Consider the following 19,593-nt stretch of genomic DNA (forward strand, 5'->3'; position numbering starts at 1 on the left):
ATCTCAAAACTACCCTCTGGAACAGCTGCAAACGATCCTGGAACAACCCACAAAAAATCAGAATTTTTCGTGCCCACGGGTCAGGGCGCGGGGTGCGCTCAACTGAATCCCTGTATGGGTGTGGGTCGCGCTCCGGAGAATTTGGACTTACAGTGTTTTGGGCGCGGGTCGCGCTCAACCTAGGCCTGGGTGGGTAGCCAGTCGCGCTCAGGGTAAACTGGATTGGCAGTGTTATGGGCGCAGGTGGCGCTCCACTGAGGCGCAGGCGCACTCCGAGGTGTTGAAATGCTGAAGTGAGAAGGAAAACTTGGGAGTGAAATGTGAGAGATGAAAATGAGAGATGTGAGTTGTGTGTGGATAATGAATGAAATTTATATAGGTTTTTAGTTTCCAAAACGAATCGGGAAGTTGCCAAAAAGTTTTAAGACAATTGCCGGAAACAAAAATTTCCAAAACCGAAAACGGAAACAACCTATATTCTTGATTCTAAAACAAACCTAATATCTTTTAGGTTGAATATAATTTAGGGTAGTAACTGCCTAACTCAGCTCATTGAGATTTCATAGTCATGCCAATATCAACAACATTCCCAACAATCATCGCAAAATTACATAATAAATTGTGGATCATATAAAAACCATGCTAAAAGAAATAATACCACCCCAAACAATTCGAGAAGGTGAGATTAACACTAAAATCAACGCATAATTTGAAAAGAACCAAATTAAATTAAAATCGAAATTCAAATGCAATTAACTACCAAATTCAAATTTAACTACTAAATTTAACAACTTAACATCCAATCTACTAAAAACAATAAACAACAAGAAATCTAGCTATGAGATGAGGAAGGGATAAGAATAGGAAGTTGAGTGATCAAGAATGGAAAAACCAAACACCCCACCCCAAAACAAATTTTATAGAACAGAGTTTAGAAAATTTATTTTAAACGAGGGTCTTTTAAAGTCAGATTTCCCTAGACTTAATATGGGGTCGTTTTAAGTCAGATTCCCCTAGACTGTGCACACCCCTAAACAAGCAAGAAACTAGATGATGCGTGGTCAACTATAAACTAATAGTTGAAAGAGGAGCTGGGGGTCTCGCCATAAAAACATGATACTAAATGCACCTCTAAACAGAATGAAGTTGTATAATTGGAAGCAATCATGTAGAAGAATGAAAAAAAACTTATCCAACCCATCAAAGAACATATCCAAACCATCATATTGTAGCTGCGTTAAAAAGTTGGAATGACCTAAAAAATGAATTAGCGATACTTTAGGTGAGAAAGGAATGAAGTATGGATCCTGATGTCACTACACCATAAGGGCCATTTTGTAACAGAGCAAAATTTTCATTTGTAACGAATATATCTGTTACTACCTTTCTAACGGACATAACTGTGAGGTTTTTTGGTATCCGTTAGTATATTTCAATTGATTTTTCTAATTATTATCAAAACCAGTATTTTAATATTTGGTAACAATTGTGTCTGAAACAACTAAAATAATGAACAGAAGGGTATATTCGAAACTAACAGATAACATTAAATTAAATAGAGAAAAATTGTGCCGATGATTTCCCATTTTCGTCTCTCTCTCTTCAAGCCTCCATCGAACACTTCCCCCGTCTCCTCTGTCCAACCCTAGCCAACGAAGAAGGAAATAAACCAGGTACGCTTTCTCTTTTCTTCTACCCAAACCCCATCTAGCGAATTTCTAAGTTTTTTTTTTTTTTTTTTTAATTGTGCTCCATGATCGTACTGTTCAAGTTAGGTTTATTTGGTTTAGTTGCTGATAAATTTGTGGAAATTAAGCTTTGTATTGAAACTGCAAGATTGGACTCTAAATTTACGCTTCTCGATCATCAATTGGGATATTTCGTTGGTTTGGGGTTCGGTTGGCTAATAAGAAATCTAAGGAATTTCAGTATTAATTAAATAGCTTATGTTTATCTAAGATTTAGTTTTCCTTATAAACTGTTTCTGTTTCTGTTTGATTTCCTAGGTTGTGCTACATAGCTTTTTCTCTCACGGACACAGGCAAGTTATAGAATTTTTGTTACTTATTATTTTTTTTTACTAGTTTTTTTTTTTCTAGTGAAATCAATCTTCAGATAATGGGTTGGTTTATTCCTTGTTCATTTTTGTTTTTGTCAAGTGAAAAGCTTCGGCACATTGAACCTTTACAGTATTGTTGTATTGTTATGGAACATGCACGACATTCTCAAATTGATGAGAGCAAATCTTTGGAGTCTGTTATGATTGGGAAGGTCGATAATTTTTCATGTGACACAAACTTGTAAGTTATATCACATTTTTCTTCCTCTTTCTAGTACATCTATGTTGTAGAAAGTGTATTCATCAATTTGTTTTTTGTTCATAATATAAAGATTGTATGTGTTTTTTATGCTTGTAATTAGATAACTCTTCATGGTCTTATAAAAGAGCTTCTTCTTTGATTATTGGATGGAAGGGTGCCATTGATCTTTAATATATGACGACGTCAAGCTTTTGAATGCATTTGACTAGTCTGATGTTTAATATTCTGGTTAGTTTTTTTTTTCTTCATCTTCTTTGTTTTCATTGTTTTATTGTCTCGACTTTATCAATTAGAATTAGCATCAATCAGGCTTGTCAATATGGTTGGGGTTGAGGAATCACTTCTTTTGGATGTTCATCATTTGTTGTTGCATCCATTACCTTGAAGAAGTATTCATTGCTCATCTTTGTTTTTACTACATTCTCTTTTATTTCTATGTTTGTTCGTTTGTGCGTATGTATCACTCGGGTTTTGGGTCTGGAACAAGCCATGTGCAACTTCATACAAGTATTTTTTGTTCCTTTATTTTCAAAGCTAAACTTTATTAGTAATTAACCCCATGACTAGGTAAATCATACATAAAGGGAACAACTTATAGAATTGCGAGGAAACAACTTATGGTGGTGTTTCTTTGGATAGTGTTGAATTGTCTTGCATCTATTGTGCTGATATTATTAAGGGTCGTATCCATTGTGTTGATTTTATTAAGGGTTGTATCCCGCTGGTTGCTTGCATTCAGATTGCTCCTTACGCCATCTATTATGCTGATTTTATTAAGGGTTGTATCCCACTATTGGCTTGCATTTAGATTGTTCCTTACGCCTTCTATTGTGCTGATTTTATTGGACTTTTCCATCCATTTTAGCTTACTTACAAAGTTTAGGGAAGTCATTTGGAGGGTTGCATGATTTAGAACTCTGATTAGTTTGCTGGTCACCAACACTTGAATAGTTAAGTTTCTGTTCAAAAGGGCGTAAGGAAAAATCTAAATGCATGTCCTTTTGCCTGACACATTGTTGTTTGAAGGAAAATAGTTCTTCTAGCTATTTTGATTTGTGAGTTTGTTGACATTGAGGATGCCATTAGGATGAGCGAGCAGACCCTTCTTTTAGCTATTTTTATTTAAGTTCTTCATTTTTTCTATGTTAGTACCAACGTTCTAGTTTGATGCTTCTGAGGTTTACAAAATTTGAAGTTGAATAGCACACCACTCAACTTTATTCGTGTTTAATTTATATTAGCGTCTTGGTCCAAATATAGGTTCAACAACATTGCTCTAAGAGACATTAGAAACATCAGCTCACCTTTGAAAATATTGTTTTCATTAGACATGTCTACCCACCCTTGTGCAAATTAGAACTCACATCACAAACCTGCCTTGGGCACCATAGAAATGTATTGATCAGACTATCGGTATCGCTCTTGTTTGTTGAATCTGATTCAGCTCCAATATACCAAGCTAGGTCTCGCATAACATGAATTTATTGAATTGTCTTTTCTCTTTGGTTGTTTTTGGAACACTTCTAGTTAATTTGCTCAGTTGCGGTGTTTATCTTTCCATAGTGTTAACAGAGTTATCCAAAGATGCCTTTTTTTAGTGAAGTAAATGCATAGTATGTTTCTGAACAATCCTTTTGTTTTGTGAAATGGGTTCTTTTATTACATTTCAGACTGAACCGATTCATGTTTGACTTGAGTTTGCTTTGCTGGATGTAGGTGACGAGGAAATTTAATGTGGTTTATAAAGGGGGGAGTGTTATTGGTCCAATGGGTATGGTTTCACAAGTTGTTCAAGGTAGTGGTTGCCATGTCCGATGATACAATCATTTTTGCTTTGAGAGGTATGTATGTTTTCCTCTCTGAAAGTCATTAGGCTTTCCAACAAAGCACGTTTAGAAATTTATAATACTAGATTACTAGTTTAAGGCTAACAAAAAGCTTCTTCCCTTTTCTGTTAATCCAATTTGAACCATGGGTTTTCAGCACTTGGTTATACTGGTTTTTAGGGGTCAAACTATATGTTATGGATCGAAGTAGTGGGGTCAAATGTTTTGCATTGGTATATGATAACTGTTGTTCTTGTCCATAGGGTTTTAGTGATCTACTTTATGTTTTGCTACTTTGGTTGTCTATCTTTTGATCCTCTGAAAAAAAAAAAAAAATTCTATTGTGTTGGTTGTCTATCCTTCGTGTAATTGGCTTTATTTTACCTTTTTTTTACTTTCCTCCGTGGTACACTCAGTCAGATAATTAGTAAAAGAAAGGAAGAAATGAAGGTAGTTGTAGTCTTGTAGATATGCACCATTAAAAAAGAACACCGCTATGTACAGGTATGGACCCCACTATGTATGTTTGGGAACAACACGAGCAATCTCGCCTTTGATTATTTTTCCTTTATTGAACTAGACACCAATTAAGTTCATGGTAACTTCCTACACTTTGCATATAATATATTTCATGTATGAACGTAGGTTGCCACCGTCTATATGCATCGTGTTTCAGTAATAATTTTTTCATTTTCTAGTAGCTTGACTTATTTTTAATACATTATGGTAATGTCATTTCTAATAATTTTTTTTTAACCATTTGCTAGTGTGCAGGTGTTGTGAAGCAAGCCTTTCTTATAGAAGTGCATGTCAAAGAAAGAAATGAAGTTTTGAGTTGGACATATTAGGTGTACTTGTAATTAATGAATTAAATGTGTATGGTAAATTTTGTTGGTAAGAAATCATTCACCCATTTAGTACCATATTTTTTATGTCAAGACTTAGTATTTATGATCAATAAAATATATTTGTTTGACTTGAATGGTGGAGTTGGTATAAATTGTGTTTGGAATGGTAGAAGTATTTTGTGTTTCTTTACATGGTTATATGACTTGAATGGATTTTTTTTTTTTTTTAATGGTGGGGTGTGCTTTTTTTTTTTTAATTTTGTGCTCTTTAAGCTTGGGTGTGGGTGTAGGAGGAGCAGGAGCAGGTAGTCCATATCCAAAACAACTGGGCTAAAATATATATTATATTTTTTTTCAAAACAGTCCCCATACACTAACGGAGATATCCGTTACAAATTTGTTACAAATAAATATTGACTATTGGTCAATGACATTAGTAACGATCATAAGTGTGACGAATGTCATGAAATGAACAAAATTCACTCGCAAGGTAAGTGTTACAAATTGGAACACTAACGGATATAAGCGTTACTTAAATTAATTTTAGTAACGAATATATCTGTTACAAATATTTATGTAAGTGACTGTAACCATAGTTCGTGATTCCGAACGAAACTCCGGAATTCGCTCGGAATTTCGGTTTTCCAAAAAATCGGAATTCCAAATATAGTGTCGAAATAATCGAAATTCCAAAAGAATTCGAAATTCCGAATGTAATAGGGTCGAAATTTACTGGATTTCGGTTTTTGGATTTACCGGAATTCCAAAATCCCAAACTATGACTGTAACACCCCAGATGTAACGGATATAAGCGTTAGTAAAAATATTAGTAACAATTATTACCGTTACCAAACCCCATTTTTGGTGTAGTGTGTCTTTCATGAGGCTCAGATGAGGAAAAATAAGACAAACTAGGTTTCTCACTACACTCGGTCAAAGTTTGATTCTCAACTACAGGAATAGTGTACTCATGGGATTGTGTGCTAGGCAAACACTCTTCACTGTGAGGGTTAAAAAAATTATAGAGGGTCTCTGAGGAAATAGGCTCAAGTGCAAATTCGAGGTTCCTCTGAAATGGTGGGTGAATGGATGGTTTAGTTGTGATAGATGGTTAGATTATAGGAGGTGGTAACTCAAGTGGATGGTGGTTGGTTGGTGGTTCATCAGTTGGTGGATCCTCACACGCTCTTAAGAAATCATAAAAATTTTCATCTAGCTTAGCTGAATCCATAAAATTGTGGTTCGTGGCTTTATCTTTAAGAAATTTATCTATTTCTTCTATTGTTATTTCCTCAGCTGCCAAACTAAATTTTGATTCACATTGCGCTAAAGAAGTTACTTCCTCTTTTTCTTGCACATGACCTTGTTCATGCCTTATATTAGAATTGTTAATCTCTATTTTCTCACCCTCTTCCTCTAAAATACTATAAGTATCCTCAATGACATCATTTGAATGTGTCGAGGAATCATCCAGCCGAGTGTGGTTAGCAAACACAAAGGCCTGGACATGCTCAACAGGAGGGTCCATATTAAGAGAATGTCAATAGTTATCAAATTCTTCATTCGTCACACCTTTATAAATATCTTATAAAGTGTCATCATTATATTCATCTTCAGATGGATCAGTGGGAGGTTCCTCGGAGGCATCTATCGAATTTGAGTGGTCATCCAAAATATGTCCTAAAGAGTCGTCTTCAAGAATTTTCTCATCCAGGTGGGGTGTGGAGTCAACATAATGGTTAATGAGAGGATCATGGGAAGGTAATGATTCATGAAATTCAAGGTAGGTCTTAACTAAGTCGAATGGTGTGGTTATGGGAATAGGTTGTTCTAGTTGTGTGTCGATCTCTGGCAAGGTTGAAAGTTCTTTGTTAGGCGAGGAGATCATGGAAATCATCTAGGCTATGTTCTAAAGCATAGTTAGGTTCTTAAGCATAGTTTGGGAAATTTGGTCTGGGAAGGGTGGCGAACTAGATGGGTGGGTGATTTCTGGCATGGTGGAAGAGTCTGGCTGGTATGGTGTGTGATAGTCATAGTTATTGGCCATTCGCACATGCCCCACCAGTGGTCCAAGTCCATATCTTCTGAGCCTCCCTTCCTCTGAGGTGGCCGGATATGGGAATGGAAGGGATATTAATACGTTTATAAGGCAGGATCTCCTCACCTTTTCTCCTATCCTTTCCCTTTCCTTTTGTCTGTCCATCTCAAGAGCATTGGAACGATTCGTCCCGGACGGAGATCCCCCACTCTAAGGGTGGTTTACGACTCGCGCTGTGGTACTCAAGGGGCCGGAGACAGTTTATAGTACGTGCTTCCGGCGGGTTCGGAACAAAAGGAAGGGAGAGGGGAAGAAATCAATCCATCCAACTCACTTTAACCAATCCTGTTTGTAGGTTGCGGGAAAGGTAAGAAAACCCTTTCAACAGGGCCCTCTGAAGGTTAGGTAGGTATGAAGCCCTTCCAATCTTTTGTTTATTGGAATTGGGTTGGCTGGATCGTTTACATACCCCAGTGGATTTGTGTTTTTTTAAAGAAGTAACAACATGATTATCAATGAATGGGAAAAGGCCTCGAGATATCTTTGGAAAGCCAGCCCAACAAGCAACGGCGCTGACGCGATAAAACCGTTGCGCTAACGTGCAGCCGTTTTCTTGCTGGGTAGAGTTCATCTTTAGCACTGTTCTTTTAGGTGTAGTTCCGTCAAGGGAGTATACTCCTCTCTAGCGAGTTCTGGTTTGTCACCGGTGTGTTAGTATAGCTGTTGCTGCTAGCGGTGAGTTAGTAGCTCTTAGAGTGAGGTAAGACCTTTGCATCTTCTTCTACTACTCTGAATCCTACTTGGCTACTTCTATCCATAAGAATTCAAAGGTTTTATAGTCGTACCTCATACAAATCTTTCATATGGAATAGTCACTGATCATTTTAAAGGTGCAGTGTTCACTGGGAACCGCCATAAGTTTTATGATTTTCATGGAGTCATTTGGTGACTGCAGGTTAAAAAAAAAATCAGAACCATATTCCAGGAAAAAACAACCGTTCGAGCCAAGCAGGAGGCATCATTGGGCCATTCACCGTAAGATTGAAAGATTGATGGAGAAGTTGTAGCTAGTGTTGAGTTTGTTCGATTCAGTGAATAAGCATATTTATTAGTGAAGTTTTGTTGCCTTAATATCAATGTACTCCGTTGCCTTAATATCAATGTACTTCCTCCGTTGTTGAGATTGCAAACGAATTTGAATGTCATTGCTTTTCAATTGGGTTGTTTGTGAAAACTTACAATGTTGTATTTGATGATATTCAGCATCAGAGAACACCAAATGACCAAAGTCCTTTGTTGCTTCAGCTCTGTTCTGATTGAATTCCTTAAAAACGGAGAATGGCCAGTTGCCATATTGGCCAAAAGCCATACATTTAGACCTTGCGTTCATGGCTAGCGGCTTCATTTGGCTTACCTGTATTGTGCCAGCATTGTCACCTGTTATCTAGGTATCACGCTAGCTGCTGAGATTGATCACCAATTGTATTGGCAAAAGCTTTTTATGTTTAGTATTAGTTTCAACAAGTAATGAAGTTTGAATGAGACCACACTAGGACACTGGCATGTATATAACAATTGTGATTTACTCGAAATAGAGCTAAGAAGCCCCAATGCCATGCTGTCTTAATGTAGTCGATTAACCTAACCAAGCTAATGAAACTTAACCTCAGAGTCCCACCACCTGAGACTCCAAGACTCTGCATAAAAATATGACATGGAACAGTTTTTGAATTTAAGTAGTTAATCAAGTGAACCATACAGACTAGTACAGACTCAAGACTCAAGCTATAAAAAAAAGGTGCAAAACTGAACGAAGGACCTCACAGCTTGAATCTGCAATTGTGACAAAAGCAAACGACGATTCAAATTTTCGACAGAGAAAACAAATTCAACTGCCTGTATCTCACTTCTTCACTATAGAAGTTCACCAACTGTAATCTGCATTCAAGATTGAGAGAGTATAATGTTTAGCATAGCTGCGTTGATGGAGAGAAAGGTGAGAAAGAGAGAACAGAAATGCAACTATCTACAGCTAAATTGTTATAAGAGTAGTTTCCTAATTTTAGATTTTTTTTCTTGTTCATAGATTCCATCCATCTGTGTTTTTACCAGTGGAGTCTTTATCCTTCGTAGGCTGTAGCAGCAATTGGCTATCAAACTCACATATTGTTGTTATAGGTGTTGTGCAATGACAAAAATGCTGCAAAATGTTTCAAACATGACAGCTGCTTAAAACTTGGCAATCATCATCCATATATGGAGGTAGCAATAACAAGCATAATTTTTAAATGCCAACAGGGTGTGAAATCTCATTATACAACAATGTGCTATCACTGCATACAAAGCCGACACTAGGCATTTGCAATAGATTGCCACTGTAAAGTATGGATATCTCTCAGATTTGAGCAGGTAGACAATATATTACAACGTTTTGCTGTATGATTATTGAGGACATACCGTTCAAACCATTAATTTCTTCATGAATCCTCTCTTCAAAATTGTCGTTTAGCATATTATTTGATAAAAACACTAAGAAGATAATATTGATAAATAACTATTGTGAAAATAATACCTCTGAACCGTATGCGTATGTCAAGAACCATTGCGTATTGTACATATATATTTTTGAATACTGAGAACATATTTGACTATTGGGGAAAATCATATAACAAACTCAATCAGAACAATCACAAGTAAACAAAAACAAAGATGAACGCTAAAGTGAACAAATTAAAGATATCTATTATATATTCCCTGTGTATATACAGGTATGAATATCATTTTTTTTTTTGGTAGGTATGAATATCATATTTGTACATACATAATGTTTTTTCCCCTAACATAATGTTTTTTCCCTAACATACAAAACCCCACTTGCATCCTCATCTACAATCTTTGACAATTCTTCAGGAAACTCTAATGGATGTAAGAATACTTCACTAGTAGTAGCAAACCTAGACAAGAAATCTGCTGCTCGATTAGTTTCCCTAAACACATGCTTTACTTCCCAGCATGAAAACTGTTCTAAAAGAGCTTGTATTTCAATAATACAATCCTGTACAAGTGATGGACAAGCAGAGGGATCGCTATAAATTAAACTTACAGCATCTGTGGAATCGGTATCTACGTTAATAAATTGCACTCCACTAGATAATGCATGGCGCAAACCTACTTTTATCGCCCATAACTCAACCGCGTATACTGGATACTCTTCGTTACAAACATCGGCAAACGCAAATATTGGTTCCCCTAAACAATTACGTAATAGACCACCAACCTTGGAATCCTTAGTTAGTTAGCCATCTGTATTTAAAGTACAAAAGGGATGTAGGGGTTTAGCCCATTTGTAGTATTTCGCACTTGGGATGTTAGGATTAGTATATGGACCTGTAAATTGGTAAGGGTGGGGAGCTGGAAGTGGAAGTGGAAGTGGAGGAAGTGGTGGTGGTCGGTAGGAAAATGGAAGTGGAGGAGGTGGTGGTCGGTATGGAGAAAAACCAAAACTAAATGGAACTGGTCTTAGGAAACTACCTTCCATGATTAACAAACCCAACAAAGAGGAAAGAAATTTGTGTTTTGTTGATAGAAGGAAACTACCAAAAAAATCACTGAAGGTAAAAAGGGAAGTTTGCTTTGTTTATAGAAGGAATTAGAAGTAAACCTGTGACTTGAGGCATTTGCCTTCGTTCTTTATATAAAAGGTTACCCTGTTTTAGAAAGAGTTTCCGAATTGGTGTTTGGTAGTCCGTAATCATAATATCTTTAGGACTCGGATTACGCGTTTTTTCTAATTCTAATGGTGGCGGCAAATAATATATATCCGTTGGGTTTTCAAGAAGAAATTTACGGTTGGTTTGTAAGTTTTAGGTTTTTGATATATTTGGAGGTCAGCAGGCAAATACACACAACGCCGCCAGGTCCTCCGATTTTGGGGGTGAGTAGCACTAGGCTGACTACCACCATCACATATATCTTGGTGACACGAAATGCACGTTGAGGTTCTCAACCTATGGCATCCAGAAGAGTAAACACGATAATTCTTACAAGTTGAAGATGAATGTTGAATGAACACAGAGATTGAGTACTCTTCACAAAAAGATTTTGGGGACTGGTCTAACTATATGACGTCACCAGTGTGGTCAGGAATAAAATGCGCTCTGAAAGAGATGAAAGACAACTCTGCTGGGTCAGTGGAAATGGTATATCATTTAGGCTGGGGAATGGTCATTAAATTGGTGAGACAGCATTACCATTGGAGAGGGTGTTGAACTCCTTTGGTTCGCTAAATTAGTTTTATGAATAGTGACTCTTAAGATTCCCCTTCCAATGTGATGCAGGCCAGTGTACATAATTTACCTTGGACTTGGCATCCTACCTCAGCCCAACTCCTTTAGGGAGGACAGGAAAATGTGGCCGCATAATGCTAAGGGACACCATATATGAGGCCATCAGAATGAAAGAACAAATTCATCTTAGGAAGGGGAGGGTTGAACTTGTTTTGCCGAGTTAGGGTGAACACTGATTACTAGTGGTGAATGAAGCTTTCTGATTAGCTTATGTGCACCTATGGATTTCCATCAGGTTATCTTTTGCACTACCTATTAAATGTCATTTTACATGTTTGATCTGAAATTGTTAGGTCACTACATTATCATTGTGATTTTGCAAATCATATATGGATTATTTTGAAGTCCTCGCCTATACTAGTTTAAACTGCCTGTAAAAGATGTGTCCGCATTTAATTAACAGCGCACCAGCGAGCTCCAATCCTCACTCAACTTATTGCCACAAACAACTTTCTTTTTGACTTTTCACCAATTCCATCTTGTGAGTTGTTCTAGATATCTTGTTCATCCCAAAGATGTCCCTCCAAAGTAATTTTGTGTATGAATTACTTGAGCAGGTGCATCAGTGTTACCCACTAGAACTTCTTTATCAAGACTGCTACTAGCTAATTAGGACTGATAATAAAGAACTTTTCCCCAGGGAATTTCAGGCTCCCCTGAGACTGAGACAGAGACACACACACAGAGATAACTCAACTAGAGAGAGAGAGAGAAAGCTATCGCATTGAATTGACTTGCACAAGGTCAAGAGAATCTTGCTCTGACTTTCACAATATCCAAGACATCAAACCTATTTTTTGAGGTCGGAGCACCTATAGAGAAATAGAGAAAGCATGACTGCCAAATATTGATTAGGAGTACTGCAGTTACCTGTGTTCATTGTCCAGCATTTTGACATGCTTGTGTATTGTTCTCCTTACTATGTATTTGGCACGACGAAATGTCCATCAAGTTTCTTAATTTGCATCATGTCAGAAAAACAAAAGTGACTTAGAATTCAGTTGTTTTACTTGTATTTCCTCATGGTCCGTGATACAATATCAAGACATGAAAAACTTTGGCTTTTCTGCCAAAAATTGTATGCATGTCCACCAAGTCCATATACGCCGACAACTTTGGCCATATGTTTGTGCTTTCAAGGCATAGTCACTTACACTATACAATGAGGAATGTCCTCAATCAAGTAAGTCGCCTAGCGGCATCTATACCTTATTACAGGTGGTATAGCCCAGAAAACTTAACTAGACCACTTTGAAGATACAGATACAATAATGCACGCCAATTAATATCATCTGATCTGATGAAAGTGAAGTCCTCTTCTGTCCATTGAGCATGTTGTTCATGGCCATATGCATGCCTAAAGCGCTTAACTATTCTCTCTATATTAGGGTCCTAATTTCATAATATAAATTATAGCAACTTCAAAATGAGCCAACACACAACATAAGGAAAGAGTTTTCCAAAGCAATGTGTGACAATGTTAGTCATGCCTTGAAGATCTCTTGCATAGTAATGGACTAATGGCTACACTAGGGGTGTAATATGGGGCGGGCCGGGTCAACTGCGGGTCAAATAGTGATGGGGTGGGACGGGGCAGGTCTAGGAGATACAAATCCAGTGGTCCCCAACGGGGCAAGGCGGGGCGGGTTGAAGTGTCATGTCTTAAGACTCATCACCCTACTGTTGGGTCACCTTACGTATGGGGTTTTGGAAGGGGTCATCCGGGTCGGATGGAAATTATCATTTTAACCCAATTTCACCCAAAAAAAACTTTCTAATTATGCAAGTAATATATTTCCAATTCACAACATAGAGAAAAAAATGGAATCAATTAATAAAAAATAAACTAAAATAAAAAAACTTGAACTTGAACCCAAAATCATATCTGTAAATTTAAAACTTTTTTCTCGTGATTTACCATTTGTAAATTGATTATTTTCCATAGCATGATAAAATGAAGATGAGAGCGAGGACCTATAGTACAAAAAAAATAAAATATAAACTAAAAGAATTTGAAATTAATAAAAAGATGAACGATTCATCTTCTCCAAAATTCGAACGTTGAATTTGAACTTTTGATATTTGTCAAATGTTCAAATTTGATTATTTGAAATTGATGTTAAACTCATAAGTTTGTGTTCATATCTCCCAAATTCATACAAAAGTTAAAAGAAAATATAAACAAAATACAAAAATATTAGAGTTAGAGTATTGAAATTGTGCTGGTCAACGGGGTTGGGTCAACGACTTTTGACACGGGGCGGGTCGGGCGGCTTGATGGGTCGGATTTCAGCATAGAACCTACACCCATAACCCGACCGCGTAAAAACGGTGGCGGGGTAGGGCGGGTCTGTTTTCGGGTCGGTGCGAGTTTGGGTGGCGGGTGAAGACCGGGTGATGGGTCAACGGTTTTTTTTTACACTCCTAGGCTACACCGCCTACACCATTTGGTAAGAAATGAGCTATTGACTTGTTTCTTGTGCTCTTTTGTGTCTCTAGATTTTGCTATAACCTTTTAAGTCCATTGGTTTACGTTAATGTCTACATTTTTATACAAGGGTTATGACAAACTTGCTCCTTAATGATGTTACAATGTCTACATCTGCACAAAAGAGGAGTGCTAGGAATATGAAGTGCTACTCGCTTGCTGCTACACGGCCTACACCTACAGCTACTTGACTAGGCCTGCAGTCATTCATCTTATGGTGTGCAGCAGTATTAGAAGGTAGCAACATGTATTGTTTGCACTTTGTGTAGACTGTAGAGTATTACAATTTACAAGATCCATTATTTTCCTAGCTATTGCATGTACTATATTGTCGTTGGCATTTTCTCTTAAGCTAAGTCCAATGATTTGGTGCACCATCCCGCCAAACCACAATAGCATAGTGTATACAGTTAGCAGGTTAGCGTTTCCCAAGGCAATGGTTTTTTTCACAACCGCCAGTATCTACGGTGAATAGGATTTTTTTTTGGGACTCTCCAGCCGCCATTCTCACAGGCGTGTTGGAAAAAAAAATAAAAAAAAAAGGATTTTTTTTTGGACTCTCCAGCCGCCATTCTCAAAAGTGTGTGGGAAAAAAAAAATAAATAATAAAATCTAGCCGCCACAGAATAGTGTGTGGCTTAGATTTTTTTTACCCGCCACTCATACTGGCGTGTAGACTTGACACTATCTCGTTAAAACTTACTTCCTTTCCTCTAAGGGTATAAGAGTAATCTCGCGTATATCTTTTCTTCAAGTAGTAAAGTTCTATCTAAGAACAAACTCAAAACCTTCCCTTGGGGAGGGGGATCGGAAACAACAAGGGATGTGAGATTTCTCATCTAAGAACATGGATATATCGGAGTTTGATTGATCTATCAATGGATAGCAATATATCTTATTTTCCTCCTCTTCCTTCCCATCCAACTCCACTTCAATTCCTCAGCCTCCTTGTGGTGGTCTTTCCTGAGCCACTTATCTCCTCAGTGGCATCACCTTCCTCAGCTGGAATTCCGCCAGTTGCTTCAAGCCTACTGCATCATCATGGAGTATCTTATTCTTTCAAAATAGAGTGTCTGCTCTTAAAAAAACACTAAAGCACTTCACTTTACAAGAAGTGAATGGTGTTACTCAGGTACGATGGATTTGATTATGCAAGGATGTAATGAATGAAGTGACTACGTGGTGGGATTCTTTATAGAACAAATACTCATTCCCATATGTGAAAACGCCCTTCAACACAACGATGGAAAGATAAAGGGTCATTTGAGATTATTGCAGATAAAGATCTGTTCTACTTCAAATTCTCGAGCAATGAAGCTCATCAAGCAGTTTTAGAGGAATGAAGGTCCAATCTTTATTGGTGGTCGTTGCTTTATCATAAGTTCATGGACTCGAGGTGTTGAAAAACAACGAGCAATGGCAACAACAATCCCTGTGGGTTAAATGTCACAACGCCCCAAGAGAGTGGGATGATGATGGTTTGGGGTTAAGTAGCTAGCAAGGTGGGCATTCCTTTCAGTCAGGATGAAGCTACAAAGCAAAAGAAGTGAATCGATTATGCTCGACTATGTATTGAGGTAAATGTTTCTGCCAAGCTTCCAGATTCATTTATAGTTGAACTAGCACCATGAGATGAACGGATCATCTCGTTTGAGTACCCTTAGATCCCAAAAAGATGTGAGAAGTGTCAAAAGTTTGGGCATGAAACTGAAAAATGTCTTGGTGATGCAAATTCAAGGAGGTTGAATACCACTAACAAAAGTGGAAGAATGAGTAGACTCAATACTGCATAATCTACTGGATTGGATGCTAACAATGTAACCAGTTCACAGGAAGGAAGGCAGAATGAAAGAATGATTCCTAATGCCAATGTAAGCCATGAAAATGCTATGAGGAATACTGTAATGTATGTTGGCAATGGAAGTGGAGAAGATGTGAATAGAAGAATATGGAGAGTTAGGAGTCGTCCTAGTGCCCTCTCTGAAGGTGCAGGAACAAGTTTCATAAGAAATTATAGAGGCAAAGAGATCAGGGAGCAGCCCACTGGTACAACTGCCCAACATGAACCAAAGATCCACATAAGATGTATTCTACTTTAATATAGAGAGAGGTGATAGATAGATAGATAGATAGTGTAAGTACCCTCCGTTCTACACTACAGTACACGTGTCCACACACCAGGTCGTATTCCATCAGCTCGTACCAATCAATCAGAACATATCAACGTCCCAAACCCAGGTCGTCCCAGCATCAGTTACAACCATATATGGAAGCAAATCATCTAGCGCAATCCTGGAGCTCAGTCAACGCAACAATCAATGAGTCATTTACTTTGTAACATCAGAGTAATGGCGAATCATCAAGATAGCACACAAGGTGGATCTACACTTCATAACGGCCTGGAGCAAATAAGGAAGGTCAGCTCAAACATCTATAAGTAGAGAGAGATGAACTACGTAAGGCTGGATTCAAGTTAACCCAATGAAACTTGATACATAGGCAACTCTTATCCCGAGAAAAGTGCAGCCATCTCCTATCACATAAACCATCAGGTCGTTGTCCAGTAAACACCAAACCTCTACATTGGCGTCATCTGCTGGTTCGTTTCCTTAAGACAAAAACACTCACTCTTTTCTCAAGCCCACGAAGCTGGTCAGAAAAACCACCATGGACCCCTCACTTCAAATGTTGGCGGATCAGATGAAGACGCTCCAAGAAGCCTTCCTCACCTTGCAACAAGAGAACCAGACGATGCGTGAACAAGCCACCTCCAACTCCAACAAGAGCACTCCAGACGCAGTGGAGAACAACGCCGTCACAGCCCTCACCACCACCACAAATAAGAGGTTAGAAGACTTCGCACAAAGATTGGAGAAGTCGAATGCCAAGGCTAGCGCGCTCCAGATCCCTCAGAAGATCCTCTAGACGTACAAGGCGTCACCATTCACAACTGAAATCAGGGACAAGCAACCTCCCTCAGAGTTCATCCAACCAAAGTTCCCGCTGTACGACGGTAGCTCGTGTCCAGGCCAGCACATAGCTCGTTTCACCCAGATTCTCACACTATACAGTGTTCCAGAGTACGACTACTTGAAGTGCAAACTCTTTCCAACCAGCCTAAAGGACGGAGCTCTGGAATGGTTTTACACACTTACTCCTGACCCCCTGCCAAGAATTGACGTTCTGGTCGATCAAACATGCGGTCACGAACTCCTATCGTTCATGGACGCATACAGTGGATACAATCAAATACCACTGGCAGAGGAAGACCAGGAAAAGACGCTCTTCATCACCGAACATGGAACGTTATGTTACAACGTCATACCATTTGGCTTGAAGAACGCAAGCGTGACCTACTAAAGACTGGTCACAAAAATGTTCAAAGACTTGCTGGGCGACACTATATATGGAAGTCTACATAGACGATATGGTAGTCAAAAGCAAAAAAGCTAGAGATCACATTTCTCACCTACAAGAGGCCTTTAAAAGACTACGCCAAAACAAAATGAAGTTCAACCCAGCAAAATGCGTATTCGGGGTAGCTTTAGGGAAATTCCTAGGATACCTCGTCTCACAAAGGTGCATCGAAGCGAACTTAGAACAGATATGAGCTCTTCTCGAGATGCCAGAACCGACCTCCAAGCAACAAATCTATAAGTTATCTGGCATGGTCTCAGCCCTCAACAGATTCATCTCGTGTGCATCTGACAAATGCAGACGGTTTCTGCAAATATTGAAGAAGGGCGCAACATTCACATGGACAGACAAATGCCACAAAGCTTTCAACGACCTGAAAGCTTACCTATCAACGCCACCCGTCCTGTCCAAACCAACTGAATGAGAGACAATGGGGCTTTACCTTGCAACTACCGACTTCGTCATCAGCTCGGTTCTCTTTCATGAAGGAATTGAAAAGTCAGTCTACTTCACCAGCAAGACGTTAGCAGATTCAGAAAAGCATTACTCCCCCATGGAGAAAACGATGCTGTCTTTGTTGTACTCAGCTCAGAAGTTCCGACCTCACTTCCAAGCTCACAGCATCAAAGTCATCACAGATGTACCAATCAAACAAGCCTTGAGTTCTAGCAACAAAACAGCCCGCATGGCCAAATGGGCTGAAGAGCTTAGAGAACACCACATCGACTTTGTTCCCAGAACATCTCGCAAAGGACAGGTCGTTGCTGATTTCTTGGCAGACTTCCCCGTCGAAGACGTCAACTGGGAGCCCAAGCCAATCACTTCATTTCATCAACCACCCACCCCAGATACATGGCACCTCTACGTAGATGGAGCATGCAACAATAGTGGTACTGGACTGGGGGCTGTGTTAACTTCACCAAAAGGAACACAGCTACAAAAGTCAATAAATATCGACTTCGCAACATCCAACAATGAAGCAGAATACGAAGCATTAATCACAGGCCTCGCATGGCACAACAGCTACAAGTCCAGAAACTCAAAGCTCACAGTGATTCATAGCTAATCCTCAAGCAGCTCACCAAAGAGTATGTCACAAACGGAGCAAACCTGGCCAAATACGCCCAGGTCGTCAATGAAATCATCAGCTCATTCAAATCATTCTCATTGGAACACATTCTTCGAGAGGACAATAGACATGCAGACACCCTGGCCTTCCTAGCCTCGAAAACCCAAGAGGCATGTCCAACCACGGTCTACATTGACATCTTGGAGAGGCCTGCATACCAGCAGGAAAGTGTCAACAACCTCACAGACTTTCAGCCCTCATCTGAAGAAGAGATCACTCAATCTTGGATGGGCCCATTTTTGCAATTTATCCTACATGGGGAACTCCCAGTAGAAGCAAAAAACGCTCGTGCCATAAAATTCCGAGCTCCCAGATATACCGTAATCAACGAACGATTGTTCCGCAAATCTGCTGGTGGACCTCACCTAAGGTGCATAACTCCACGTGAAGGCTAACTCATCTTTGACGAGATTCACAAAGGCGAATGTGGCAACCATACAGGAGCAAGATCTCTGGCTCACAAAGCACATCGAGGCAAAGACATATGTTCTGAAATGCCACCAATGTCAAATATTTGGACATAACCATTTGAGTCCAGCACGAGAGTTGATCAACATAGCCAGCCCATGGCCCTTTCATATGTGGGGGCTAGACATCATGGGACCATTCATCCCACACAAGAAAACATGACTCAAATACGTCCTAGCAGCCACAGATTACTTCACCAAATGGGTAGAAGCAATCCCACTAGTCTAAGTCAAAGAGATCCACGTCATCAATTTCATATGGACCAATATCATCACAAGATTTGGCCTCCCCTACACCCTTGTCATGGACAACGGAACTCAAATTGCTAGCTCACAAGTCAAGACATTTCTGCAAAAATGGTGCATCATTCAAGCATTTTCTACACCTAGATATGCACAAAGCAAAGGTCAAGCAGAGGCTATAAACAAATCAATCAAGGAGAATCTCCAGAAGAAGTTGGAGAGCAAGAAAAGCCAATGGCCGGAGCAACTCAAGAACATTATATGGGCTTATAGAACAACAGGCAGAGCCAGTACCAATGAATCTCCTTTCACACTTTGCTTTGGAACAGAGGCAGTCATACCATCAGAACTCACAATCACAACCACACGTTCTGACATCATCGAATTAGGAGATAATGACACCATCTTGGCAAAAGAAATCGATCTCCTAGAAGAGCGAAGGGAAGCAGCTGTAATATCCCTAGCTTGAT

At 39.0% G+C, this 19,593-nt stretch overlaps 1 protein-coding gene and 2 long non-coding RNA genes across 3 annotated transcripts; all 3 read left to right on the forward strand.

The window, feature by feature from the left end:
* Positions 1-1,906: 1,906 nt before the first annotated feature.
* Positions 1,907-5,129, forward strand: LOC147478659 (uncharacterized). Its single transcript, XR_015208477.1, has 4 exons — positions 1,907-2,300; positions 2,475-2,549; positions 4,038-4,162; positions 4,915-5,129. It is a non-coding gene; the product is annotated as an uncharacterized LOC147478659 (long non-coding RNA).
* Positions 5,130-7,044: 1,915 nt separating this feature from the next.
* Positions 7,045-8,372, forward strand: LOC147478660 (uncharacterized). Its single transcript, XR_015207481.1, has 2 exons — positions 7,045-7,793; positions 7,989-8,372. It is a non-coding gene; the product is annotated as an uncharacterized LOC147478660 (long non-coding RNA).
* Positions 8,373-19,184: 10,812 nt separating this feature from the next.
* On the forward strand, positions 19,185-19,592 carry LOC147478661 (uncharacterized). Its single transcript, XM_086586281.1, has one exon. It carries the CDS (start codon positions 19,185-19,187, stop codon positions 19,590-19,592), a length of 408 nt encoding a protein of 135 aa, XP_086442407.1.
* The last annotated feature ends 1 nt before the right edge of the window (position 19,593 follows it).

This window comes from Coptis chinensis, chromosome 9 (genome assembly GCF_015680905.1).
Source record: "Coptis chinensis isolate HL-2020 chromosome 9, ASM1568090v1, whole genome shotgun sequence".
Lineage (NCBI taxonomy): Eukaryota > Viridiplantae > Streptophyta > Magnoliopsida > Ranunculales > Ranunculaceae > Coptis > Coptis chinensis.